At 49.3% G+C, this 27,990-nt stretch overlaps 1 protein-coding gene across 1 annotated transcript in view; it reads right to left on the bottom strand.

Moving 5' to 3' along the window:
* Nucleotides 1-27,990, bottom strand: part of IGSF21 (immunoglobin superfamily member 21) — a 354,878-nt gene that overhangs the window by 14,859 nt on the left and 312,029 nt on the right. Inside the window, exons 5-6 of the mRNA XM_010593063.2 lie at nucleotides 2,619-2,734; nucleotides 69-543 (exon numbers count right to left, since the gene is read on the bottom strand). Coding sequence (XP_010591365.2) covers nucleotides 69-543; nucleotides 2,619-2,734 — 591 coding nt within the window. The remainder of the gene's footprint in view (nucleotides 1-68; nucleotides 544-2,618; nucleotides 2,735-27,990) is intronic.

The following is a 27,990-nucleotide window of genomic DNA, read 5'->3' as shown; positions in this document are numbered from 1 at the left end:
CCTATTCTGAGGCTCCCCACCACCCAGCTCTGCAGGGGGCCTACAGAGTAGCCCCGCCGAAGCCTTACCCAGCATGACCTCTGCCTGCATGGGCATCGACAGCGCTGGGTGCTTAACCTCACAGCTGAAGAGGGCCTCGTTGTCGATTTGCGGGTTGAGGGTCCAGGTGAGCAGGGCACGCACCTCCACGGTGCCATCACTGCCTGGAGTGTGGCTGTGGCGCAGAAAGTAGATAGGCTCCGAGTTGTGGACCCAGCGGGGGAACTCGCGGCTTACAACCGTCTCTGGGATGTTCTCAGTGGTGGGCTGGAGGAAGATGCTGGGATCTGGTGTCAGGCCTCGGGAGGAGTGCTCTGTGTAGGGACGCCCACCCTGGTTCTCAGTGTCCAGCAAGGACAGTGACTTCTGCATCTTGGTGTCATCCAGATCTCGGTGGAGGAGGCTGCGGAAGGGCCTGCCATCTTGGAGGGGCCCGGAACTGGCAACCAGGGGCTCTGACAGTGGCACTGCATCAATTGGTTCCCCGTCTCTTTTGAAATAAACCTGAAATTGCAAGGAGGGTGTGGAAGAGGTTTTGTGGAGCTGACCTTGACCTCCCAATGGGCTTTCAGATGAACTAGCATAGGAATGCCAGTTTTTCTGAAGCCTCCTCCTCCTAGTGGTCTTCTAGACGGACCCCCAGCTGCTCCTTTCCCTCCAGCATCCCCTAGGCACAATGAGTGTGCATGGCCCATGGGAATACACGCAGGCCCTGGGGGTGGAGGCTGCACTCCCAACTCCATCATTTACCATCTGGTGGACCTGTGTCCTCACTTGTAACAGGAAATAAGGAACACCTACTCTGTGGGGCTCTTGGATGCTCAAATGAAACAGTGTGCAGTGGGAGGGGGACAAGGGCGCTGGATACAGCGAGGCAGCACCTGGGCTCTGAGGGGTGGTCCATGTCCACTTGGGGAGACCATGTGGAGGAGAGAGAGAGGGTGTGGGCACGGAGATGACATGAGATGTTGGGAGAAGAGCAGGAAGAAAGGATCTGTGTGTGTGTGTGCATGTGCGTGTGTGTGTGTGTGTGTGTGTGTGTGCCGGAGGCTAAAGGCAGAGAACAGGTGTGTGTGTGGGAGGGAGCTAGGTATGGGGATGAGGCCAAAGCAAACATTTTCTCGCTCTCTCTGCTAATGGGGAACTCAGGTTTTGAGCGGCGGCATTTAATTTAATTTGCTGTCTTTTTATTTTAGTACATGCACCCAGAGGCCTGTGAGGATTGGGTGTATGTTTTAATAAATCAGATAAATAAATCGATAGGAGACAGGGAGAGAGAAGAGGAGGAAGTGGCTCTTGGGGACGCTGGGAGGGGAAAAGGCGATGAGGGGAGAAGAGGGGGCTGCGGGGGCAAGGGGAGGTGAGAGAGGTGTGTGGGGTAAATGAAATTTGGAATTTGGGAAGCAGAGAAACTGTCAGAGTTTACAGTTCCAAAGAAGAATCTCTTATACACATAATGACTTGCTTTGGGTTTTTCTTTCTTTTCTATTTTTTGAAAAGTGCTTCAAAAGCAGGTTTGTAATTTCTATCAAAGAATTCCTTTCAAGTTCTGACGTTCCAGGCAAATGTAAGATGTCTAGAATGTGGGGAGACATGTATCTTATATATATATATAATATTTTATTATCATGTTTTAAATGGCAGGGCAGGCAGGCAACGGTGGAGGGTCTTCTGACAGCCCCAAGCCTGTGAGACCTTTCTCTATGCCCTCCAGAACAGGAGTTTGTCTTTGGGGGACAGACCAGTTTCCCTGATTTTTAGGAAGGCAAGATCTCCTTACAAACTCGGAAGGGGAAAATGTGGGGCCATGTCCTGCTCTCAGCAATTGGTGGCTTCAAAGCTCCTTCTTTTATGTCTCCTTGGGACTATAAGGTGTGGGTGGAAGGAGACAGGCCTCACCAAGGGCTTACCTCCGCTCACCAGCTTACTGCCCTATCCTGGGCCTCTGCTCATCTGCCTACTACCTCGTTCTGGGAGTTGGCCAGAAAAAGGATCCCCACTCCCTCCCTCCCTCCCTTCCTTCCTCCCTCCCTCCCTCCCCCCTTCCCTCTCCCTCTGCCTGTCCCTCCTTCCCCCTTCCCTACTTCCCTTCCTCCCCCCCCCCATCTTTCTCTCCTCTCCTTTCCTCCCTCTGTGCCTGGGAGGGCAGTGAACTTGGAGCTGGAGGACTGGATCCTGAGTCACAGCTTGGTCAAGAACTCCGTGGTTGACCCTGGGAAGTCCCTCCCTCTCTCTCGGCCTGTGTCATACCCATCCTGTTCAATAACTGGGGTATGGGTGTGCTTGACGCTGGGCTCACCTAAGGATCCCTCCCAGTGTGAAGTTCTAGAATTCTGGGGTCCAGGAGAAATGGGGATTTTCAGTGCTAGGAGACTGGGAATAAGAGAGGCCAGGGTGGGTCAGATGTGGGAATGGGGTCAGGCCGAGGCAGATGGTGGCAGAGCCCACATAGGCAGGCCATGCCCTTGTCTTCATTCTGCAGAGAGTGGGCACAGTGGTGCCACCTGCAGCTGGACAAGTCATGAAGTAGGGTGGGTCCAGCAGGTGAGGAAGGGGCTAGACACTCCAGGGGTACTCACCATGGGTGCTGGTTTCCCGCCGGACACGATGCAAACCAGTGTGAAGTTCTGGGCTTGGTAGCGGCTGAAAGGGGCTGGGGTGTCAGCGGCCACCACTTCGATGGAGGTGGGAGGAGCTGCCCAAAAGGGAAGTACAGGAAGACAAAGGCTTAACAGGAAGATTCTGGAAGAGTTCACTGATTACCTAATATTGGCCAGGTTCCATGCAAGGTGCTGGGGGGAAGAGGGTGTTGCACAATCCAGGGAGGCCTGGTGACATCGACTTCAGTGAGAATGATGTTCCCTGCTGAGGATACAGCCTAATGGGGGAGACATATATGAATCAAGAGATCACAAAGAGATGTGTTAAGTGCCTCAGACACTGCGAGTTCAGGAAGACATTCCTGAGGAAGAGATACGTGTTGTCATCTGAGGAAACAGCGGTGTGTGGAAGACAAGTGGGGCAGGCAGAGGGACCAGCAGGTGCAAAGGCCCAGTGGCAGGAAGGCCCAGGGCATATGGGGGGGTCAAAGTGGGTCAGTGCAGGAGCAAAGTGGGACACGGTGTCCAGTGGGGGGGGCCGGGGAGGTGTGGAGGCGGTTATGACTTGTAGGGGTGTGCTACAGCTGGTTCATTCCAGCTCATGAGAGCCAACTGTGAAATTTTCAGGAAGCCTGTGAGCTGGTTGTTGAAGTGTTGGTAGCATAATTAGACTATAGCAGGTATCTTTACACCACAGAAATGGGCAAACACTGCAAATCCGGGCTTTCTCTCCAACCCCCAGAGATCCAGTTTATCAGCGTTATGGATTGAATTGTATCCCCTTAAAATATGTGTTGAATTCCTGGCCCTTGTACCTGTGGATGTGATCCTGTTTGGAAATAGGGTTTTCTTTTGTTATGTTAATGAGGTCTTGCTAGTTTGGATGGATCCTAAACCTAAATCACTTCTGACTCCAGAAATAGGAGAGAAGCTTGAAGAAATTGACGTGGCCGAGACCCTGATTTGGACTTCTGGCCTCCAGAACTGTGAGAAAATAAATCTCTGTTCTTTAAAGCCACCCCCTTGTGGTATTTCTGTTATGGGAGCACTAGGTAACTAAGACACCAGCACACCACTGGTTGTGAGGTTCTCTTCTTTATCCTGAGAGCAATGGGGAGCCATTGAAGGTTTTAAGGAGGAGCCATGACATAATCTGACTTGTGTTTTGAAGAGAGTGAAAACAGAGTGTGAATTTAGTCTAGAGAGGATTGTAGCTTAGACTACAACTGTAGCTTTAATTCACTGAGGGCAGTGGAGGGAGAGAAGTAGGTAACTGAGAGACATTTAGAGCATGGAGGCTTCCCTCCCTCCTTTCTCTCCTGCAGTTGGCTTCTTCTGTCTGGTCGTTCCCCCCAACGGCTCCCCTCTCTGCTCTCCTCACCTGCTGCTGCTTGCTGGTTGGCCAAAGCCCATGCTCCCAGGCACTGTGGGGCGTTGGGAAGAGCAGGCCCTGAGACATAGGGTACACCTGGGTCTGAATCCCAGGTAGCTCACTACCCCCTTTATGTCCTTGGGCAATTTATCAAAACTTTTTAGGCCTCAGTTTCCCAATATGTTAAATGGGAATAATACTGGACTGACATACTAGAAGGAAAAAAAGGCAATTCGATATTATTATGATTCCTACTGTGATTTCCCAGCCCCCTCAGAGTCAGTAGGACACAAGCCAGAATCTTAGAGCTTCACTTGGGAACAGCTGTCAGTCCTGGTTTACTTTGCCTTGGGCCGCATGCGGTGGGGAAGCAGTGAGAAGGAAGAGATGTGGGCCTTTCCTTCCTACAGGGGGTTTTCACTCCAGTGAAGTTTAATTAAATTCAGCTTAATATTTCCTGACACCTAGTAGGTGCCAGGCATGGTGCCAGGTGCTTGCTGTGGGCGCCCAGTGATGGATCTGGTACGGTGCTGAGAAGCTCGCAGTCTGGCAGGGGCGACAGACACATGGGCAACTCTATTTTAAAGCCTTGTGAAATAAAGAAAGTAGGCGTCATTCCTTCACCCAGGCAGCCACCGCGTGCTGACAGCAAGAGTGGCTGAGCAAACGGGAGAACAATAGATGGAGTGTGGTAATTAAGTGTGAGACTGGGAGAAACAGATGTACGTAGGGTAGGAATTCCGAGAAGGGAAGACACACCAAAACACCTCAGTTACCCAGAAGTAGCAGACCCTGCAATCAAGCTTTTCCAGTACTCAACTGAAAACTTGGGTCCCATTGCAAGAACAAACAATGGCTAATGCTTCGCAGCCAGATGTTCTAAGCCCTTAATGTGTGTTAACTCATTTGATCTTCACTGTTAGCCAATGAGGTGTATTTATTTGTCCCCATTTTGCAGATGGGGAAACTTAAAAGGTGAAGCAACTTGCCCAAGTTCACAGACGAAGTAAGAGGTAGAGCCAGGATTTGAACCCTGGGAGTCTGGCTCCAGGGCTCAGACTCTGACTTGAAGTTGTGCCTCTCAACCTTCAGGAAGAAAAGGGAAACTGACATGTACCTTTAGACCTAAAATGGGGGGCAGCAGTGGTTCAGTGGTGGAACTCTCGACTTCCATGGGCAAAACCCAGGCCAAGCCACCTCTCGCGCAGCCACCACTCGGTGGAGGCTTGTGTGTGGCTACGATGCTGAACAGGTTTCAGTGGACTTTCAAGACGAACACAATCTAGGAAGAAAGGCCTGGCATTGTGCTCCCAAAAATCAACCAGGAAAACTCTACGGATCGCAACAGTCTGATCTGCCAGTGTTCATCGGGATGACATGGGACCAGGCAGCATTCTGTTCCATTGTGCATGGGGTCGGCCACCACGAGTCAGGGGCCAACTTCACAGCAGCTAACAACAGCAACACACTTTAGCTGCCAGGAACATTCACTTACCTGGCACATCTCAACTTCCATGGATGCCTGGTAACCCAGGTCCCTCAAGAACTGTAGGTTCTAGTTTTCTTGGTTTCCCCAAACAGCAGGAACCAGGCCAGTTAGAGTTTAATATAAAACTCTGGCCCCAGTAGTGCGGCATACGTGCCGGTATAAGCATACTCTCCAAGAATCCCAGAGTCTCAGAGCTGTACAGAAACTCCTTTAAAACCACTCATTCCTTCCCTCTTATCTTCATTACGGAACCAACAGGCATTCATCAGACACCTAAAACCTTCCTTGCAGAATAGCTTTGAAGAGTAAATGCTTATAAGGTGACTGGCACATAGTTAGCTTGCAATGCAGGTTGTCGTTGCTGTTAGCTACTGTCAAGCCGGCCCCAGACTCAAGGTGACTCTGTGCACAATGGAACGAAACACTGCCTGGTCCTGCCACATTCCCATGATGGGTTGCAGATAGGACTGTTGTGATCCATGGGGTTTCCACTGGCTGATTTTTCGGAAGTAGGTTGTCAGGCCTTTCTTCCTACTCTGTCTTAGTCTGGGAGCTCCACTGAAATCTGTTCAGCATCACAGCAACAAACAAGCCTCCGCTGACAGATGGGTGGTGGCTATGCATAAGGTGCATAAGTTGGGAATCGAACCTGGGTCTCCTACATGTAAGGCAAGGATTCTATTGCTGAACCACCAATGCCCTCTCACAACGCAGGTTAAACCAAACCAAACTCATTGCCATCGAGTCAATTCGGGCTCATAGCGACCCTATAGGGCAGAGTAGAACTGCCCCATAGAGTTTCCAAGGAGCACCTGGCGGATTCAAACTGCCAGCCTTTTGGTTAGCAGCTGTGGCACTTAACCACTGTGCCACCAGGGTTTCCCAATGCAGGTTAGCTATTTTAATATTATTTGTATTACTATTAATAAGGGCCCCAGTTTAGGGCAATGGTTAAGAGTGTGGGCTCTAGATTCAGACTACCCAGGGTTCAAGACAAGCTCTACCACTTACCAGCTGTGTGACTTTGGGCAAGTTACTTATCCTCTCTGAGGCTCAGTTTCCTTATCTGCAAAATGGGAGTTATAGGATATTTGTGAAGATTCCATAAAGTCATACCTGTGAAGTGCTTAGAAAGTGCACCCAACACATGTCAGTCACTTGTATTGGTAGTATTATTTGCTAACATTCTTTATTTGAGACTTCTTGCTAAAGATTTGGAGATTAAAACCTGGTCTCTGCACTGAGGCCTTCACAGTTTACTGAGGAGACCAGAATATGCCCTAGGCCTGCACGGTCCAACACAGCAGCCTTATATGGCTGTTGAGTACTTGAAATGTGACTTGTTCAAGTTCATATGTGCTGTAAACGTAAAACATGCATTGAATTTTGAAGACTTAATTAAAACTACGTAAAATATCTCATGAATGTTTTTATTTGATTGCATGTTGAAATGATAATATTTTTGATATATTGGTTTTAATAAATATATTATTAAAATTGATTTCACTTTTTTTTACTTTTTAAAATGGGACTATTAAAAAACATATATACTTTTTTTTTACTTTTTAAAATGGGACTATTAAAAAACATATAGACAATTACATATATACCTTGCATTATATTTCTATTGGACAACACTGGTCTAGACCTTCCATTTTACAGGTGAGCAAACTGAGGTCAGAGAGAGGCAGAGATTTGCATAAAGAGACTCACACCGTAAGTCAGCGGCCGAGCATGGCCCAGCACCCAGGCCTTCCCAGTCCCCCACATGCACACTCACGTCCGTGCATACGCACATTCGCATTCTGGAGATTTGCACCCCAGTCACGCGCACCACCCACACAGACCCTGATTGGGAGCTGTGTTCCCGTCCCTCGTTATATTTCTGAGCAGGTGTTAGCAATATGTACAGTTAATCAAGCTCATAAGACAATAACAGATTTTAGTTGTATGGACGATGACACAGCGGAGCTGCTAATATCAACACGGACAGACCAGGCTCCCGCACTCTCCCCATCAGCGTATTCCCTAGTTGCTGTGTCCCAGGAAAATGTCGCTCTGCATTTTGCCTCCTGTCTCACAGTGGAGGGCTCTAGTGTGGGCAGTCAGGGAGCTGTCTACACCTGGGAGAGTGACTGGGTCCCTGGCTGCTTATGGATGTTTCACCCAGACCTCACAGTCATCTCCCCCTTCCTCTTCTCTTTCTCTTCCCTTGACTAGGAACAGTCCCACACCCACTGCTTCTTAGGCTCATCATCTACAGTTTTCCTTTGCTCTTAGTTTTTACCAAATCCATCCCCAACACCAGCCCCACCCCCACTTCCACCTCCACCTCTGTCCCTACCCCTACTTCCACCTCCATTTCCATCCCCACCTCCATTTCCATGTCCATCCTCACCTCCATTTCCATGTCCATCCTCACCTCCATTTCCATCTCCAACCTCACTTGCATTTCAATCTCTATCCTCACTTCCATCCCACCTCCAGTCCTACCTCCACTCCTCCTCCATTCCTACCTCCACCCCTCCTCCATTCCTATCTCATCTACTTCCATCCCCACCTTCATCCTTATCTCTATTCCTATTACAACTTCTATTCCCATCCCCATTTCCATCTTCATATCCTTCCCCATCCATCCTCATCTATATCCCCATCTCCAGCTCCATTCTCATTTCTGTCCCCATCCTATCCCCAACTCTATCCCCATTCTCATCTCCATCCCCATCCTGGTTATAACCATAATAACCAAAAAAATAAAAAAGGGAAAAGAAACAACAACAACAAAAAACCTGATGCCAGTGAGTTGATTTTGACTCATGATGACTCCAGATGTTATAGAATAGAACTACTCCACAGGGTTTTCTTAGCTGTAATCTTTACAGAAACAGATCACTAGGTCTGTCTTCTGTGGCATCTCTGATTGGATTTGAACTACTGACTTTTAGGTAAATAGTCTAGTGAAAACCACTGCACCACCCAGGGACTTACAATCATAACAACAAAAAATTAACCATTGCTGTCGAGTCGATTCTGACTCCCAGTGACACTATAGGACAGAGTAGAACTGCCCCATAAGGTTTCCAAGGAATGGCTGGTGGATTCGAACTGCTGGCCTTTTGGTTAGCAGCCGAGCTCTTAACCACTACACCACCATCATAACAGTTCCCAGAAATCTCTGACCAGTGCCAACAATGAGCAGCCCCCTTATGCGCCCTATGCCTGGAGTGGATCTCATGGCCCCAGGAGCAGTGTCCAGTTAAAGGCAGCCAGCCAGCTGCAGACACAGATATAGTCTATGTGACTACCTGGACAAGAATAAGCCCAAGTACCAAGTTAGGCTACAGAGTGAGTAGTGCAAATCTCAGCCACCCAGCTGTGTTTAGCTGTGTTCAGAGGAGAGCCAGGTGGCATATAATGGCAAAGAATCATCAAGAAGACCCCTGGCTCACCAATCTCTCCCGCACTCTTCTGCTACAGTACCCAGTGCTCCCATCACTACGGCCTCATTCCTGGGGACCATGAGAGCGTACTTTCAGAGGTTCCTGTGCTAGTGCAATGCTCTCCTGGGGGATGGGGGAACACATCCCTCATTACTAGCTGCTCCACACCCGAGGCTGTGTGACAGTGTGTCAGAAATGACTGCTCCACTCACCTGATATGAGCCTTCTGAGGTGAAGAGACACCAAGCTGCATATTTTATTTGACACAGTGGCTGCAATAATGGGCTCAAACACAGCAATGACTGTGAGGATGGTGTAAGACTGGGCAACATTTTGTTCTGTTGTACATGGGATCGTTATGAGTTGGAGCCAACTCGATGGCACCTAGCAACAACTTAGACATGGGTAAAGCTTCAGAATTTACAACCACTTTTGGACACATTCTTCCATTTGTATAACACAAGCCCTGGGTTGTAGGAGGGAGTCCCTGAGTGGTGCCAACAGTTAAGTGCTTGACTACTAACCATAAGACTGGTGATTTGAACCCACCCAGAGGTATCTTGGGAGAAAGGCCTGTCGATCTGCTTCGGAAAGGTCACAGTATTGAAAACCCCAGGGAGCACAGTTCTACGGTGCACACGTGGGGGCGCCATGAGTCGGAGTGGACTAGATGGCAGCTAGTCTTTTGGTTTTGGGCTGTAGGAAGGGACCACCCCTGTTCTACAAGTCCACCGTCATGGTGAATTGAAGGCCGCGAACATAAAACCCTCCTGAATCAACTGACCTCCAAGCCAGTGGACTTTCTGCTTTAATTTTAGCTTTGCCGTAAGTGGAGAGAATTGCTGCTAGAAGTTTCTTTGGCTAATTTTGTCTAGTACGAGGGAAGGTAAAGTGAATTCCTGCCTGACACAGCCACAGGTCACCGCTAACCTCTATCGCCCCTGCTCAGCAGCCACTGAGGGAGGCAGGAGTTGAAGTTATCTTACACTTGACAGTGAACCTTAATGCAGTGAGGTAATGGTTGGGCGATTGGTTTTATGAAATTAACTCTGAAATATTGCCTGCCTTTATCCCGAAAGCAGAACTCTGTTTCGGTCATCATAACTCACTTTGGAGATAGTGTGGCAGCTCTCCTGTGCTCTGTAAATCATCCTGTGGCCTTTGCGATTTGGAAACACAAACCTGTTCTGATAGAAGCCCTGGCATTCGTGGAAAGAAAAATCTGCCACTAGAATAACACTGTGACAAATGCCTGTAGGGTTATCTGTGGGTTGGAGTTATCCAGGCCCCACGGCTGTGTCTAACTGTCCGTACCAGAGTTAAATCCTTGTCTCCACCACGAAACTTACTCTCACCTTTCCCCTAGGGTACCAGCTCTAAAAGACCTAGGTTCCAGCCCAGGCTCCGCTACCACCATCCCATGGGACCATGGCAAGTCAATTGGCTCCTCTAGTCATCAGTCTTCTCATGTATAAAATGGGTTCGATAAAACCTACCCTGCCAACCTTTCAACTTCAGAGTTTTTGAGAGGAGAAGCAAATGAGAAAATAAACATAATACTTCTATAGGGATGGCAAAGTGTTGAACAAACAGAACTGTCCACACCCCTCCTCAAAGAGAGAGATGGAAGGGGGGTTTCTTCCCCTCCAGGGAGTGGCCATTGTCTCCAGGGAGGAATCACTCTCCTATTCCTTGGGTACCACTCTATGAAGCTGCTTAGCACGCTCCTGCCCCAAGAAGTCATTTATCATGGGGTGGTAATCAATTAGATTTTGGGGAGGGGCGGAGGAGGGGAAAGACAAGTTCAAAATTATATTAGTTGCAAAAAAAAAATCCATTCTTCCCTCTCAGCATGCCTGCTCTATTGACTGCCTTCCTTTTCAGTCAGCTTCTAGTCATTACACTATATTTCAAAAAAAGAAAACCAGCCTGTTAATATAAGTGTCCATGAATATAAATGTCCCTCCATGTTCCTATTTTAATTTCTTTTCTTTTTTTTTTTTGGTTCCACATTTTTGTTCTTTCCTGTCCTCTCCACCAGTCTCTCTACTCCTTCAAGATGCTGCTCGGAAGAGCATCTTCTCCAGGAAGCCTTCTCGACATCAGCCACACTGAGCTGCTTGCAGTTCCTTCCTCACCATGCTCACCACCTCACCTGCTTGACACCATCTCACCTTTTGGGGCTGGTCTTAGGTGTGGCCTCCTCCAAGCAGCCTTCCTGGATCCTGCCAGACTCGGTTACCACCTCTCCTCTGTGTGCTGGGAGCATCCTATGCTTGTCTTGTCAGGGTTTGTCATACTGTCCTGGGTCTGTATCTGTCTGTCCGCTAGGCTGTGTGCTCCCCGAGGTTGGGAGCTTTGCCTTTCATCAACCTAATCTCAGAGCCTCTCACACAGGAGGAATTCAATACATCTTCATTTCCTTCCATCCCTTGTTTCTCCAAGCACAGGACCCTGCAATGCTGGGGACCCTGCCCCCTTCTTGACCTGTATGTTCCTTCCCCGACTCCATCCCAGCCCCATCACCATGCTCCCAACCACACGGAGATGTTTTTGGTCCCTGAATACCTTAAACTCCTTCCAACCTCAGGGCCTTTGCACCTGCTTTTCCCTCTGCCTGTAGTCCTTCACTCAGCTTCTTGCATATCTAGGTCCTGCTCATCTTTCAGGTCTCAGCTTAAATGTCACCTCCTCGTCTAAGCTAGGAACCCCTGGGTAGTACAAACAGTTAATAAGTTCAGCTGCTAACCAAAATGTTGGAGGTTCGAGTCCACTCAGATCTTTGGAAGATCTGGTAATCTAATTCCAAAAAATTACCATTGAAAACCCTGCGGAGCACATTTCTACTCTGACACACGTGGGGTCACCATGAATCAGAACTGACAGAACAGGAACTGGTTTTCAGATCTAAGCTATGTCCCCCTCTTATTCTGTCACAGCCCTTTGCTTATTTTCTTCAGAGAGCTCATGGCAGTTTATAATTATCTCATAGACAGGTTTGCGTCCTTGTCTTTTTCTCCAATACTCCCACTAGAATGTAAGCACCATGAGGGTAGGGACTTGACTGTTTTCTCAACTCCAGGCACCGACCAGTACACAAAGATTTGTTCAGTAAATATTTGTCAAACTAATGAATAAATGAGTTTGGGGCAGGGACCCAGGTATCCTGCCCTCCAGCCCCCACCCACTTTGGAAGGGCTGAATTCTCTAGTCCTGCCCAAGCCCCTCTCTCTCAGCAGAGGCCTGAAGAGGCAGACCCCATCAGTGGGAGGGGTACTCTGGCAAGAAAAAGAGAGAGGAAAAAGCACAACTCTTCGGTTTATGGGAAAATTAAATATTGAACTGAGCAGTAACAGCAGCCAAGGGAAAAAAAAAAACCGACAAAAAGCCCCCAAATGGAGCCGCCATCGGTGACAGGAGAGATAAACGCAGCGTCTGTGCTTATATGGGCTGCAACGGGCTCTTTTATGTGGCAGCTGCTGAGCCAAGCCCACTGCCTCCCTCAGCTTGAAAGCAGCTGTGGGAACCCACAGGCTGATTCCAGGGCGAAAGGTGGGGGTCCTGGTCATTGCCACCATCCCGGGGTCCTCCCTAGGCCTTCTTGAGTGGAGCAGGATCACCAGGGAACCGAGCGGCTGGAGGCATAGCCACCCACCCCGCCCCCTCTCCACGGTAGCTGGCTGGCAGCACCCGCTCACCTGTCTGGCCCCTCCCCTGCCAGCTGTTGTGTGCGGTGCTGGAAGATAAAATTAACAACCCCAACTGGAGGCGCTGGCTGACTGCTCTGGGGAAGTAGGGGGGAGTCGAGGCAGGCAAGGCAAGGCAGTGAATCACTGAGGATAGGCAGAGCAGCATTCTGCTTAGGGTACTGCTGATGGAGACAGAAAATGCCACACATGCTTAAAGGGGTCATGGAGAGGCCAGGCCACAGGTTTGGGTGTTGGGTCTGGATTTGTATTCTAGTGCTAGTTTCCAGGCTAAGCCTTTAACCCTAAAAAACCAAACCAAACCCATTGCCATCAAGTCAATTTCGACTCATTTAACATAAAATTTAACATAGTGGTTCTCAAAGTCTGTTACCAGGGCTAGCAACAACAGTATCACCTAGGGAACTTGTTAGAAGCGCAAATTCTTGAGCCAGACTCAAGACCTAAACTAACCAGTTGCCCTCAAGCCAAGCCCGACTCATGGCGATCCCATGTGTGTCAGAGTAAACAGTGGTCGATTTTTCAGAAGAAGATTGCCAGGCCATTCTTTCAAGGTGCCTCCAAACTTCCAGTTAGCAGCTGAGCTTGTTAATCCGTTGCACACTTAGGGATTCCATTCCAGACCTGCTAAATCATAAATTCCCCAGGTGGGGTCTAGCACCTGCATTTTAACAAGCCTTTCAGGTGATTCTGGGGCCCCGGGGGCACAGTGGTTAAGAGCTCAGCTGCTAACAAAAAGGTTGGCAGTTTGATCCACCAGCTAGCTGCTCCTTGGAAACTCTTTGGGGCAGTTCTACTCTGTCCAATAGGGTTGCTCTAAGATGGATTCGACTTGATGACAATAGATTTGGTTTTGGGTTTTGGGTTCAGGTGATTCTAACACAAGCTTAAGTGTGTGAACTTTTGCCTCGACCTATGTAAGCTGCTGTCTCTAAACTAGATACAACAAGCACCACCCCTCAGAGTTGATGTACTCGTCAAGGGCGTGAACATTATAACTGACTGGGGGAGAAGGCTCAGGGCAACGGAGGATGTCAGCTGGCCTTCTCTAGGCTTCAGCACACAGGGGAGAGGTGGAACTTTCTGGGGCCTCTCTGGCTCTGTGCACTGAATGGGTCAAAGGAACCCAAGTCTCCTAAGCCTCACCCCTCACAACCAGTGCAACATTCTGCTTGTGCCCTGGTTGGCTGCTTTTCAGTATTTTACATTTTCTAATTGCCTTCCTTGGCTCAGTCCCTTGAGGGCCCGCCCATCCGTGGGGGTTGCTGTCCAGCTGCCTGTCTGGCCCCCACTGCACGTGGCAGCCTCAACTCTTCCATGCCATTGTCGTTTATGTGGCAATATAGAGGATGGCTGTAAGCCCTGCAATAGGTGCCGTTTCTGCAGAGATGAAATCTATGGGGTGTGACATGAATCTGTTTTAAATAGCAGCAAAGCTGGCCAATTTGGGGGATGTTTTCCATATATCCCAGAGGTATATATTACACACATGGGCAATTTCACCAGGTACCATATTTGTAGCTTTACGAGAGAAGCCTCCCCTCCTGGAGCCCACGGAATCTTGGGAGGCCCTGGCAAATGGGAAAGCATGTTTGAGATCGGCCGGGTGGCAGTGGCATCAGCTGGGTTCCTCCTTGAGAAGTCTCTACTCTCTGTCCCTCTGTCCTCCTAGAGAGCGGGGGGCTGCAGATTGAGGCTCTGGGGTGGAGGGCCCTCCCTGCTCCTCCTCCAGCCCGGAATACCTCTGCCTCATGGCTTGGATAGGGGACTGTAGCGGTCCAGTGGTAGAATTCTCGCCTTCCATGTGGGAGACTGGGGTTCGATTCCCAGTCCATCCACCTCATGTGCAGCCACCTCCCATCTATCAGCGGAGGCTTGTGTGTTGCTGTGATGCTGAACAGGTTTCAGGGGAGCTTCCAGACTAAGATGGACTAGGAAGAAAGGCCTGGTGATCGACTTCCCAAAAACTAGCCAGTGAAAACCCTGTGGATCACAATGGTCTGATCCCCTCATCTGTGCATGAAGTCGCCATGGGTCAGGGGCTGACTTGCCTGGAGAAACCTGGCTCCAAGGTCGCCGCCCTTCGCTTTAGAAGCAGTGTGTCCGTGTAATTGCTGAGTCTCCCTGTTGCCTCCCCTATAAAATGAGGCTGGCAATGGTGCTTGCCTCTTGTAAGGTGCTTGTGGAGAATGAAGTATTTGGCACTTCCTGACCCGATGCTGTCAAGCTGATTCTGACTCATAGCAACCCTATAGGACAGAGTAGAGCTGCCTCCTAGAGTTTCCTCAGAGAGTGCCTGGTGGATTCAAACTGCCAGCCTTTTGGTTAGAACCTGAGCTCTTAACGGCTATGCCACCAGGACTCAGCGCTTAGCGAACACAAAATCAATTCTAGTTGTTACCGGTTTTTAGTTTACCACTGCGTCTTGGGAAAAGGCATCAACTGGGAGTCAGGGGGCTCAAGTGAGGTGACTGACTGGCCACTGACTTTCTGTGTGACTTGAGTCCCTTCCCCTCCCTGGGCCTCAGTTGCCGATCTCCCATTATCCCCTCATTCTCCAACATTTGAGTGGCAAGAAGTCCTCATGTGATTCCACAGGCCCAGCCCCTTGTACCACCCCCAACTTCTGAACCCCCCTCCCCGCCCCCGGCAGAGCCCTAAAATCTGCCCCTCCCCCTGCGCAGCTCAGCGGGAGATTTCCCAGTGGCCCTTGCGGCCGGCAGTTTTTCCTGTCCTATCAGCATTTTTAGGATTGATTTCTTCAGTCAGAGGGCAAGTAAATCATTCTTGTTGCTTGCTTCTCATAAAGCAATTTCCAGAGCCAGGGTGGGAGGCGAGGGGAAGGGGAGGGGAGGCACCGAGGAGAAGGGCTATTTTGTGGGATGGGGAGTTGAGCATTTCTTTCTCCCTGACATTTTATTATGGAAATTTTCAAACATGCTGAAAAGTTCAAACAATTGCACAATGAACACTTATGTTCCCATCCTCTGGGTTACACGATTAACATGTAACTCTACTTGCTTAAAAAATTAGATTGTGTCTTTAAAGAGCTGAGACTTCATTCCCAAAGGGACCTAACTGCCAGTCAGGGCAGATAGAGGGGCTTGTGCCGGGGTGGTGGGGACGTCAGAGATCCAGTTTATGTGGTCTCTCTCCCCTGGCCTTACCCTCGGACCCCATGTGCTGAGGACCTCAGCCACCTATTTCATCTCTGTCTAGAGACGTCCCAGGAACACCGACCTCTTTAACCTCATCCCTCAATAGACCCATCCTGCCCTCAGTTCCCTCATCTGTAAAACGGGGATCATAACAGTGCCTACCTCATAGGGTGGTTGTGAGGATTAAATGAGCTAATGTTTGTGATGCGCTTGGCCCCTGGCACGGGTGCCATGTAAGCATTGGACGTCATGTCTGTGATCAGTAACCTCTGACTCTGGCTGGCTTTTGCCCATATCACTTGCTCACTGCTGGTCTGGAGCTCCTCAGGGTGGGGAATGGTTCATTCCACTGACGGGAACCCAGCACAGGGCTGGTACAGGAGGTCTTCAAGAGTTGATGTCTGCAGGGGTGAATCAGTGTGGCTGGACTTGTTCAAGGGGCACCCTCCTCTTTTGCCCCAAGTCGAGGGCCTGTGAGTTCCTGGGCACACTGTGGCGGACCATAACCATCACCTCTACTCCCTGTAGTCACCCTCTGGCAGGCTCCAAGCTAAATGCTTCACATATATTTTTGTCATTGTCGTTAGCCGCTGGTGAGTTGACACCAACTCATGGAGACCTTGTGTATAACAGAATGAAATATTACCCAGCTCTGTGCCATCTTCATGATTGTTCATATGTTTGCATCTTTGCACACTGTATCAGACAATATTCTGCTGTGTTCCACAGAGGTTTTGGAATTAGGCCACCAGGCTCTTTTTCCTAGTCCTTCCTGCTCTGGAAGCTCTGCTGAAGCTTGTCCACCATGGGTGAACCTGCTGGCATTTGAAATGATGGCAAAGCTTCCAGCATCATAGCAATATGCAAGCTACCGCAGTACAATGAACTGACAGGCAGGTGATGGTGCATCAGAACCCCACAATAGCCCAGGACGTAGGGGATTATCTTCATGTTAAAGAGGCAGAAACTGAAGTTTTCAAAGGAATAGGTCCAAAGCCACTCGATCAGTGAGGATCAAGGCTAGGACTTGAACCCGTGTCTGGCTTAACCCCTGAGCCCAGGCCTGTAGCCTCTATACACTCTCCCTGAGCTCAGTGTCCACCTCTGCCACTCACCTGCTATGGGATCTCTCTTGGGGCCTTGGCTTGCCTTGATCTAGTCATGCGGTTGGACTAGGTGATTCCTAAAATCCCTCCCCCCCAGTTCTCAAAGTCTGTGGCTCTGCGTGTGGGACCCCAGAGGGAGCTACAGCGGGAAGGCTTACGGTGTAACAGCAGCGGTCAGATAGCAGGGCCGGTCTGCAGACAAGGGCCCAGGCTCTCCTTCTCGGAAGTCTCAGGAGTTAGGGTCTTTCCTCTGATGGGCCTGGGGTCCAGGCAGGAATTCATCGCCCAGCTGTATTGGCAGCCTGGAGCTTTTCTCAGCCTGCATCTTCTCCCTCCTCTGAATCCTTCTCCCCATGGTCCATAGGGAGAATCAGCTGAGAGGGTGTGGCTGGCACCATGGCTCCCCAGAAACTATCCTCCCCTGCTCCCAAATCCCTGGGCTGTGCTGGAAGCTTCTCCAGGATGTCCCTTGGCATCCCTGGCCATAGGCTCCCCTTGGCTTTCCATGCCCAATAGACAGAGCTCACCAGGATGCAGAGGCCTGCTCTGGCCTCTCGTTTCCTCTCTGCCTGTGGCCAGGCCTTGTGGAGAGAAGGTTGGTGGGGCCTGCAGAAGCCTGGCATGAGAGGAGAGCCTACCCGGTGAGGACCTTTTCTCACTTCCCCTCGCCCCCTCAGGGACTAGGCATAGCACGAGCAGCTGGCCTTGTGCCAGCATGGGAGCCAGGCTGCCACATTCAAATCCTGGCTCTGCCACCTACTAGCTGAGGGATCTTGGCAGTCACTTATCCTCTTTTTGTCTCAGTTCTCTCATCTGTAAAATGGGGATCATGATAATATGTACTTGACAGGGTGATTGTGAGCGTTACGTAAAGTCTTCAGACCCTTGCCTGGACCTGGCCAGCACTCAGTAAATGTCAGCTGCTGTCATTATTGTTGTTATTACTGTCATATCTTACTGCCGACTCCCTTACCTGTGTCTTGGGTACCCGCCACTCAGGATTGCTTCCTGCCTGCCATGGGTTCCTGCCCTATACCTTTGCCTACACAGTTTCTCCTGTCTGAAATGCCACTTGTCCTATTTGCCCCCAACCTGCTGGACCCAGCTCTGTGCCACTTCCTTCATGAAGCCCTCTGAGTACCTCCAACTGGAGGAGGCTCTCCTGGGAATTCCCACAACCCTCAGCTTGTACCCTCATCCTCCCCAGAGTCCTTATTTTCCTTCTGCTAGAATTCTGGAAATCTGTGCCCTTCTCTGTCTCCCCCATCTTTTGGTGATTCCTTCAGGGCAGAAACAGGATCTTATATCCCTCTTGTCACTCCCAGAGCCTAGAGTTCAGGCTCTGGCTTCAGAGAGAGAGACTTGGCCTCTTCATTGGACCACTCACGAGCCACGTGGTCGTGGGCAAGTTGCTTCATCTCTCTGAGCCTCGGTTTCCATTTCTGTAAAATGGGAAAAATAGTAATAATGACCTCACTGGCTGTTATGAAAATTAATCAAGTAAACGCTCATAAACAGCTTAGTATAATGCCTGACCTGACATGTAATAAGCACTCAGTCAGTGCTAGCTTTTATTGGTAAGGTTATTGTGATTATTGCTGCCAGGGAGTAAGTGAAGTAGTCAGGCCTCCTCATGTACAGAAAGGGAAACTGAGTCCCAGGAGGCACTGCAAGCTGGCAGCAGAGACAGGATTGCTAACTCCCAGGCCAAGAGACTTGCAGTGTGATCTTGGCCTCAGTTTCCCCTTCTGTGCACAAGGCCGTGGGATTACTCCTTCTCCCAGGACTGTCTACGGGCAGCATCCTTCCGGGAGCCGTCTCACTGTCACCCATAGTCCCTCTTATCCCGTCTCTGTGGGCTCTGATACAGCTCTGTTAACACCTGTAACCTCAGCTTGATGCCTGCTTCGTAAATCACTGGGCCCGAGGTGCTGCAGTTTCAACAGCCACATTTCACTCGTAATTAAGAGGCCTGTCCTAGAGAGAGAAAGTTTACCTTCTGCCGGAGCCACTAAATCCAGCTCCCAGTGGCGGAGAGGATAAAGCATCTCACTGACCTACCACTTGTCAAGGTTTAACGATGCAACTGCAGGCCTCTGAGGCTGGAGCCAAGAGGGATGGCTGGGCTGTGGGGAAAGGCAAGCCTGGAACAAGAAGCGAGCCCTGGTAGGTGAGACGTGGAAGGTCCAGGGAGTTGTGAGGGCCTCGGGGGGGCTGCAGACACCTGCCTGGACAATTCAAGAGAGCAGATGAGTCTCTTCAGCTTGGCTCTGGTGGGCGTGATGGGCTATTTTGTGAGAAGCTGAATGGAGGCTCTGGACCCAGGCCACCTAGGTTTGAAAACAAGCTCTGCCACTCGCTAGCTGTGTGACCTTGGGAAAATTACTTAACCCTTCTGGGCCTTAGTTTCTTCATTTATTAAAATGGAAATAATAAGTACCTACCTCTTGGGGGTGTGAGGCTTGAATGAATATATTTAAAGTGTTTGGAGCAATGTCTGGCACCCAGTATGTACAAATTTACTGCTTTTATCATGATGTCCTGGCTGCCTGTGTTAATGAATCTCAACCCCCTGTGACCATCTAGAGGGAAATGGGAGTGCTGTCAGCCTCTCAGCCCTTTCTTCACAGCAGGCACATTAAAAACAACACAAAACAAAACCCAACCAAACCAGTTTACGGATTGCAACCCCATGTGCTTCAGAGTAGAACCGTGCCTCATAGGGTTTTAATGGCTGTGACCTTTCAAGAGTAGACGGCCAGGCCTTTCTTCCAAGGTACTCTTAGTAGATTCGAACTGCCAACCTTTTGGTTAGTAGCCAAGCACATAATAGGTGCTTATAAATAAATGTGAACAGATGGTCTGTCTGTTCCCCCCCTTCACTAGACACCACGTTCCCTTGAGGAAGGGATGGTGATGGTCACCTCTGTGGCCCCAGGGACGAGATCCACAAAAAGCGTGTGTTGCCTAAATCTGATTCCTCTAGTCACAGCAATGGATCGGAGAGGTTAAGTGGCTTTCAAGTCACACCCAACATGTACTTCAGTAGCCTTGCCTCCATTCCCACCTCTGGGCTTCTGGTCCCCAAAGAGGCAGAGTGGCAATCACAGTGTCCAGGTTCAAATCCCAGCCTTCCCTTTATTAGCAGACTCAGTTTCCCCCTCTGTAAAATGGGTATAACGATCCCTGCTCTTCTAGCTTCACGGGATTGTCAGAAGGGCCAGATGACTGTGCAGCCCAAATATTCCATGTTGTCCTTGTTGAGAGGAGGCCTGGCAACTTATCTCCCGGCTGAGGACATTGATTCGGAGCCTAGAGTAGTGGCCATATTGCCCACACTCAGAAAAGAGGGATGTTCATCTGTCTTCCTGGCACCCTCATGCAACGGAAAAGTCGTGAGCTCTGGTTTCCAGCAGACCTTAGCTCAAATCCTAGCCCCAGCCCCTTACCATGGGGCCTTGGGCAAGTCCCCTAACCTCTCTGAGCTGTCTGTAGTTACCTCACTTGTAAATGGGACATCATAGGGCCTGCCTCTGAGTTTGTAAGGGATTTAAAGGCTAGCTAATGGAATGTGCGAGGCCTGTGGCCCGGTGCACTGTGGGCTGTAGTCAAGGGCACTTCTGCTCTGCAGGGCCGTGATCAGAAAGAGGAGGGAGGATTCTAGAAGCCTATCCAGGAGGTGGTCAGCATTCAGGCCTTTGAGGCTGAAGCTGGAAAGTGGCTGTCCTTGCTAGATGACCCAGTCAACTCCAAAGTGCCCCTCCGAGCCCCACGCCCATCTGTCTGGCCCCTCTCTGAAATGGCTCTCAGCCAGCGACCTCTGCCAGCTGGGAGGCTCATGGGCAGCAGGCACGCAGAGTGGCCGTCCTTCATCCAGGTTCCTGGCCAAGTCCAGGCACTCAAGATGGCAGTCTCCAAGCTCCTCTTAGGCCCAGCTTGGAGGACCCTGGCCACTCTTGCCTTGGCCCTCGGGCTGCAGCCCTGCCTCTGGCCAGCTTATGGCTAGCCCAGCCCAGCCAGCTGTCTCAGGGCCCCAGATGCCCAGCTAGATGCCCCCCTCCCCAGAAGCTCCAGCCAGCAGGGAAGAGGTCTGCAGAGGTCCTCAGGCCTGCTGCCCTGGACTCTCCACCCCAAGTGGCCCATTTGCTGTGGTCACTGGCTGCTGAGTGAGATCACGTGGCTCTGTTGGTTCCTTCTCAAAAGGCCATCTCCATCCGGTGCCAGCCCTGTTATGTCTCTCACATCTGTTCCCATCTTCCCAATTGGTCCTCAAGTCCTGAGCCTTCTCCCTGGAAATGCCTCACATGTCCAGACTCTGTGCTTGCTGCCTGAGCCCTGGGCTGGCTCCCATTCTCTCTGCCTCTGACTGCCCATCTGGCCCTAATAGTGATGCCAGCAGACCCAGGCCGAGCACTCATGATGTGCTTCAAGGAACCATCATGTACATGCCTCACAATCACCTTATGAGGCAGGAACACTTATTACCCCAGTTTCCAGATTAGGAAACCGAGGCTCAGAGAGGAAAAGTCACAGCGAGAGAGTGAAGGAGTGGGACTGGACTCAGGGCTGCCCAACCCCATTCTCTTTTCTGATTTCCTTTGCCATTATCTAGGCTAGGGGTCCATTGTTGCCACTGCTTGGCTTAGAGGGCTTCTGCTGGGACATTGTCACCTCCGCAGCTCTGAGCCCATCCCCAGCCCTGTTGACTTCACAGGTAAGGGTTAGGGCCAAAAGCCTGGGAAATAAGAACAGACGAGGCATTGGTGACACAATGGAAGAATTCTCACCTTCCATGCTGGGGACCTGGGTTCCATTCCCAGCCAAAGCACCTCATGCTCAGTCATCAGCCATCTCTCAGTGGAGGCTTGTGTGTTGCTATGATGCTGAACAGGTTTCAGCAGAGCTTCTAGACTAGGACTAGGAAGAAAGGCCTGGTGATCTACATCTGAAAATGAAAACCCAGTGGATCACAATGGTCTGAACTGCAACCAATCTGGTCACCACTGGTCAGGGGCCAACTCAATGGTAACTAGCAATAACAAAAACCCTTTTCATGAGCACTCACCTTGAGCTAGGGATAATGCTCCTTACATGGCTATCATATTTCATCCCCCAGCAAAATCATGGGGGAGGTGCTACCGTAACCCCAACTTAACAGACAGAAAAACAGGCTGCAGGTCATGCTTCGATTTGAGCAGTGTAGCCTAGTGGTTAGGCCTGTGGGCTCTGGAGCCAGGCTGCCAGGATTTGAATCCTAGTATCCTAGTATCTCTAGTTCTTTCTTTACTAAACTCATGCCTTTGGGTAAATCCTTTAACGTCTCTGTTTTCACAACTGTAAAATGGGGGCGTAATAATAGAACCTCAACCCTATGGAGCACAGCTGTACTCTGACATGCGTAGGGACGCCATAAGTCAGAGTTGATTTGACATCAGCTGGTTTTCTGGTAAGAGCAGAACCTACCTTAGAGGACAATTGAATGAGATAACAGGTGTAAAGCAGTTAGAACAGTGCCTAGCTTATAGTAAATGTTCAACAAACATCAGCTGCTCTTATCACTATTCGTTGCACAACTGGGTTTAAAATTCATGTCTGAATCCAAAACCTATATTCTTAACTACTCCTCAACTCTCTAAGGAGGTAAACTTTGGCTACAATCAACCTAATTTAATGGGTAATTCTCCAATTGGGGATTATCCAGGCTCCTCCTGTATTTGACTTGGAGGACCTTGGTCAATCTTGACACTCACCAAGAGAGAGGAGAAAGGCAGCAGGGAGAGGGCTTGGAGGTGGGTCGGCCCAGACGTTGGCTTGGGGAGTAAAAGCAGCCCAAGCTTGGTCCTCAGGACCCTGGGGACTCCCGAGGTGGGAGGTGGACATTTGGGTTCACGCCTCTTCCTCCTCAGGGCCCTAGGAACCCTCTGCAGCTCTGGCCTGGATCCCAACCCACCCCGCCTCCTCCACAGAGCAGTGGATTCTTCCTGGAGTCCGCAGCCACTGCAGTGGCCTGTGGCCAGTTAATGTAATTAGCCCAAGTCCAGCAGGGGGCTCATGCATTCCAAGAGAGGAATGAGCTGATCATTTTCAACCCAGCAGGCGTTCTGGAGTGTGGAGAGGGCTGCAACTCCCAGCATTCCTGCCTGGGGACCCCTAAGGATTCTCAGACCAGCAGCCTCCATCCACTGACCTAACCTTCCCCCTGGACTGCCCTGAACAAAACTCATGCACTAGTTCCCCCTGGGAGACACCCATCCCCCACAGCTGTCCTGGGCATGAGCAGTCTTCCTGAAAGGGAATTCTGCAAGTTGCACCCTGCTTTCCTACTGGCGTCTTTCTGAGAAGCAGAACGGTGTTTCTCGTATGTTGCTCAGGCCTATAGGAACATAGGAAACCCTGGAGGTGTAGTGGTTAAGAGCCATGGCTGCTAATCAAAAGGTCGACAGTTCAAATCCACCAGGTGCTTCTTGGAAATTCTATGGGTCAGTTCTACCCTGTCCTGTAGGGTCACTGTGAGTCAGAATCGACTTGATGGCAGCAGGTTTTTGCTTTCAGTAGGAGCATCAAAGATCCCTGGTGGTGCAGTAGTTTAGTGCCCTGCTGCTAACTGAAAGGTTTGCAGTTCAAACCCAGCAGTTGCTCTGCCAGAGAAAGATATAGCAGCCTGCTTCTGTAAAGATTTGCAGCCTTATAATAAAATCTATTAGGAAAATATTCTGCATCCCACTTTGGTGAGTGGTGTCTGGGGTCTTAAACGCTAGCAAGCAGCCATCTAAGGTGCATCAATTGGTCTCAACCCACCTGGAGCAAAGGAGAATGAAGAACACCAAAGATACAAGGTAATTATGAGCCCGAGAGACAGAAAGAGCCATATAAATCAGAGACTACATCAGCCTGAGACCAGAAAACCTAGATGATGCCTGGCTACAACCGATGACTGCCCTGACAGGGAACACAACAGAGAATCCCTGATGGAGCAGGAGAGCAGTGGGATGCAGGCCTCGAATTCCCTTAAAAAGGCCAGACTTAATGGTCTGACTGAGACTAGAAGGGGAGGTCATGGTCCCCAGATCTTCTGTTAGCCCAAGACAGGAACCATTCCCAAAGCCAACTCTTCAGACAGGGATTAGACTGGACTATAAAATAGAAAATGGTACTGGTGAGAAGTGAGCTTCTTGGCTTGAGTAGACACATGAGACCATGTGGGCAGCTTCTGTCTGGAGGGGAGTTGAGAAAGCAGAGGGGGACACAAGCTGGGTGAATGGACACGGGGAATACATGGTGGAGAGAAAGAGTGTGCTGTCTCATTAGGGGAGACCGATTAGGAGTACATAGCAAGGTGTATATAAATTTTAGTATGAGAGACTGAATTGATTTGCAAACTTTCACTTAAAGCACACACACAAAAAAAAGATTTATAGCCTTGGAAACCCTATAGGGCAGTTCTACTCTGTCCTACAGGGCCACTATGAGTCAGGAATTAATTTGACTACCATGGGTTTGGTTTTGGGTAGGAACATCAGCAGAATGTTGAGGGGGAAGGATCTATCCTCAGTCCTCAGCTCTCCCCATCCCATTTGGAACCATAGGCATTTCTCCTTCCCCAGTCAAGAGAGGTCCTCCATATCTTAAGTATCCATTCTGAGAAATTTGCTCCTGTTTTAAGAAAGGAACACTAGGCTGGGAGTCAAAAGAACTGGATTCAAGAATCTGGTCTTAAAAGGCAGGGATCCAGGTCCCTGGACATCCTAGGTTTTTGCGTGACCTCATGGAAGTAAGCTCAACCTCCATCAGCCCCCAGGATCTTCTGCACCCTCTTTTCCTCAGGGAGCCCTCAAAAGCCCCAGCATGAGTGTCCTTCAATTGGAAGGGCTGAGGAACTGACCACAGGAGAACTTCGTATGAACTCATTGCCCAAGGTCTTGTACCTGGGGAGTAACAAAGCCAGACTAGTGGTGGCCAGATGGTTTAAAAAAGCACTAGACGTATATTAGGATAGACACATACATCAATGGAATAGAACTGAGAGTTCGGAAATAAACCTTCACATTTCTGGTCAACTGATTTTTGACAAAGATGCCAGGACAACTCAATGGGGAAAGAAGAAACTGGTCAACAAAGGGTTCTGGAACAACCGGATATCCTAATGCAAAGCAATGAAGTTGGACCCCTACCTCACACCATATATGAAAATTAATTCAATGGATCATAGACCAAAATGTGAGAACTAAAACTATAAAACTCTTAAAAGAAAATACAGGAGTAAATCTTTGGGACCTTGGGTTAGGAAAGCCTTCTTAGATATGCCACCAAAGACACAAGTGATAAAACAAAAAATAAATAAATTGGATTTCATCAAAATTAAAAGTTTTATGCTTCAAAGGATAACATCAAGAAAGTGAAAACACAGCCCACATAATAGGAGAAAATATTTGCAAATCATGTATCTAAAAATATATATGAAGAGCCCTTACAACTCAGTAACACGAAGACAAATTACCCAATTAAAAGTGCAAAGGATGTGAATAGAAATTTCTCCAAAGAAGATACACAAATGACCAAAAAAGTACATGAAAAGATGCTTAGCATCATTAGCCATCATGGAAATGCAAGTCAAAACCACAACGGGATAGCAATTCATACCTACCAACCAGTTGCCATCGAGTTGATTTTGACTCGTGTCAGAATAGGACTGTACTCCATCAGGTTTCAGTGGCCAATTTTTCAGAGGTAAATTACCAGGTCTTTCTTCCAAGGTGCCTCTGGGTGGACTCAAACCTCCAATCTTTCAGTTAGCAGCCAAGCTTGTTAACTATTTGCACCATCCAGGGTCCTAGTTAGTGCTCAGCATTAATGAGGTCCTCACACTCTCTGCTCTGACAGTGTTCACTTGACATTTGCCTTACTAGCAGCCTTTGTGCCAAGTCTTCCTTGGAAGCCCAGTGTTGCCATAAGAAACACCAATTTTGGGCTCAGGCATTGCTGGGTGGGAATCCCAGCTCTGTCACTCACATGGGTAAGTCCTTTAGCCTCGCAGAATCTCAATTTCCTCATCTGTAAAATGGGTATGACAACTCCTACCTCCAAGGGCTCTGTGAGGCTCTCATGACTAGCTGTGGATTGAACACTCAGCACAGTGCCTGGCATTCAGCAGGAGCCTGATGGAATTTGGCCTTGATCATTAGCTACTGGGCTGTAAGGGCCCCACTGGGTGGCAGGGCTACCATCTGAAATGCTGCCCCTGGCATTCTGGGAGAAATGGAAGAGCAGCACCTTTTGGTTGCAGTGGGGGCAGGAGTGGGGGTGTTTGGCCCTCATAACATTTAATTGATTGTAACGTCGCACCCTTAACATGCTCTCCTGCGCCCAGATAACCTGTACCCCCAAGAATTTCCTCTGCAATCCTTCCGTGACTGTGTATAATGCGTTCCTGGGGCCCAGCACACAACTTTCAAATTGGCTTACAATTTATCTGCAGCGCGGATAAAAACATTTTAATGACTGTGTGCGGCACACACCCTCGGTGTCACCCACAGGGCTCCCAAATGTCTTTCCCACCATATAGCAAGATGTTATAGGCGTGAAATTACAGCCACACTTGCATTTTGATCTTCACCGGAGGCCTCTGGAAACAGCCACGTTGGAAACAGGCTGGTGCAGATACAGAGACAGCAGACTGGGGGCCGCTTTGCACAGAACCACGTTCCACACAGGCGGGGGCTGGGCCGTGCTGCTCCTTGGCTCTCCCTCCTCCCTGCTGCCCCGAGAGGCTTCCCTGACCCCCATATGGGGGGCTGTCTTGCCCTACTGTTAGCTGCCACAGTCCTTAGCAGTTCCTTCTGGCACAAAGGAGACCCCAGGCTTCAATGACCTCCGCTCACTGGGAGGGAGGGTCTTTGCATATGAGTAAGAATGGGTCTATGTAATCTCACAGCAAGCCAAAGTACGAGTATATGTTCATTATTTAGAGCTGCCTTGAAATACATTTGAAGGAGAAGGTGATGGATGGGGGCGAGGGGTTGACACCTTTTTTTTTTTAACCTTTCTCATTGTGCTTGAATTTGATTGACATGATTACTATTTGTCATTGGAGACATTATTGATTAAGCACTCAGATTGTGACAGGCAGTGGGCTAAGAGCATTCTATTCTATAGGTTGAGAAGCCCTGGTGGCACAGTGGTTAAAATGCTCGACTGCTAACCAAAAGGTTGGCAGCAGTACGTTGACAGGGAACTGCCAGAAATTCAAGCCAGATTCAGAAGAGGACATGGACGAAGGATATCATTGCTGATATCAGATGAATCTCGGCTGAAAGCAGAGAATGCCAGAAAGATGTTTACCTGTGTTTTATTGACTATACAAGGGCATTCGACCGTGTGGATCATAACAAATTATTGATAACATTGGTAAGAATAGAAATTCCAGAGCACTTAATTGTGCTCATGAGGAACCTGTACACAGATGAAGAGGCAGTCTTTTGAACAGAACAAGGGGATAATGCGTGGATTAAAGTCAGGAAACATGTGCGTCGGGGTTGTATCCTTTCATAATACTTATTCGGTCTGTATGCTGAGCAAATAATCCGAGAAGGTAGACTATATGAAGAAGAATGTAGCAACAGGATTGGAGGAAGACTCATTAACAACCTGCGATATGCAGATGACACAACCTTGCTTGCTGAAAGCAAAGAGGACTTGAAGGACATACTGATGGAGGTCAAAGACCACAGCCTTCAGTATGGATCACACCTCAACGTAAAGAAAACACAAATCCTCACAACTGGACCAATAAGCATCATCATGACAAATGGAGAAAAGATGGAAGTTGTCAAGGATTTCATTTTACTTGGATCCACAACCAATGCCCATGCAAGCAGCAGTCAAGAAATCAAATGACATACTGCATTGGGCAAATCTGCTGCAAAAGACCTCTTTAAAGTGTTAAAAAGCGAAGTTGTTACTTTGAAGACTAAGATGTGCCTGACCCAAGCCATGGTATTTTCAATTGCCTCATATATATTTTTTTTCATATGCCAAAGTTGGACGATGAATAAGGAAGACCAAAGAAAAATTGGTGCCTTG

This window comes from Loxodonta africana, chromosome 3 (genome assembly GCF_030014295.1).
Source record: "Loxodonta africana isolate mLoxAfr1 chromosome 3, mLoxAfr1.hap2, whole genome shotgun sequence".
In the NCBI taxonomy this organism is placed as follows: Eukaryota; Metazoa; Chordata; class Mammalia; order Proboscidea; family Elephantidae; genus Loxodonta; species Loxodonta africana.
Note: the sequence above shows the minus strand (reverse complement) of the source record. Positions and strands in the feature narration are given on the sequence as shown.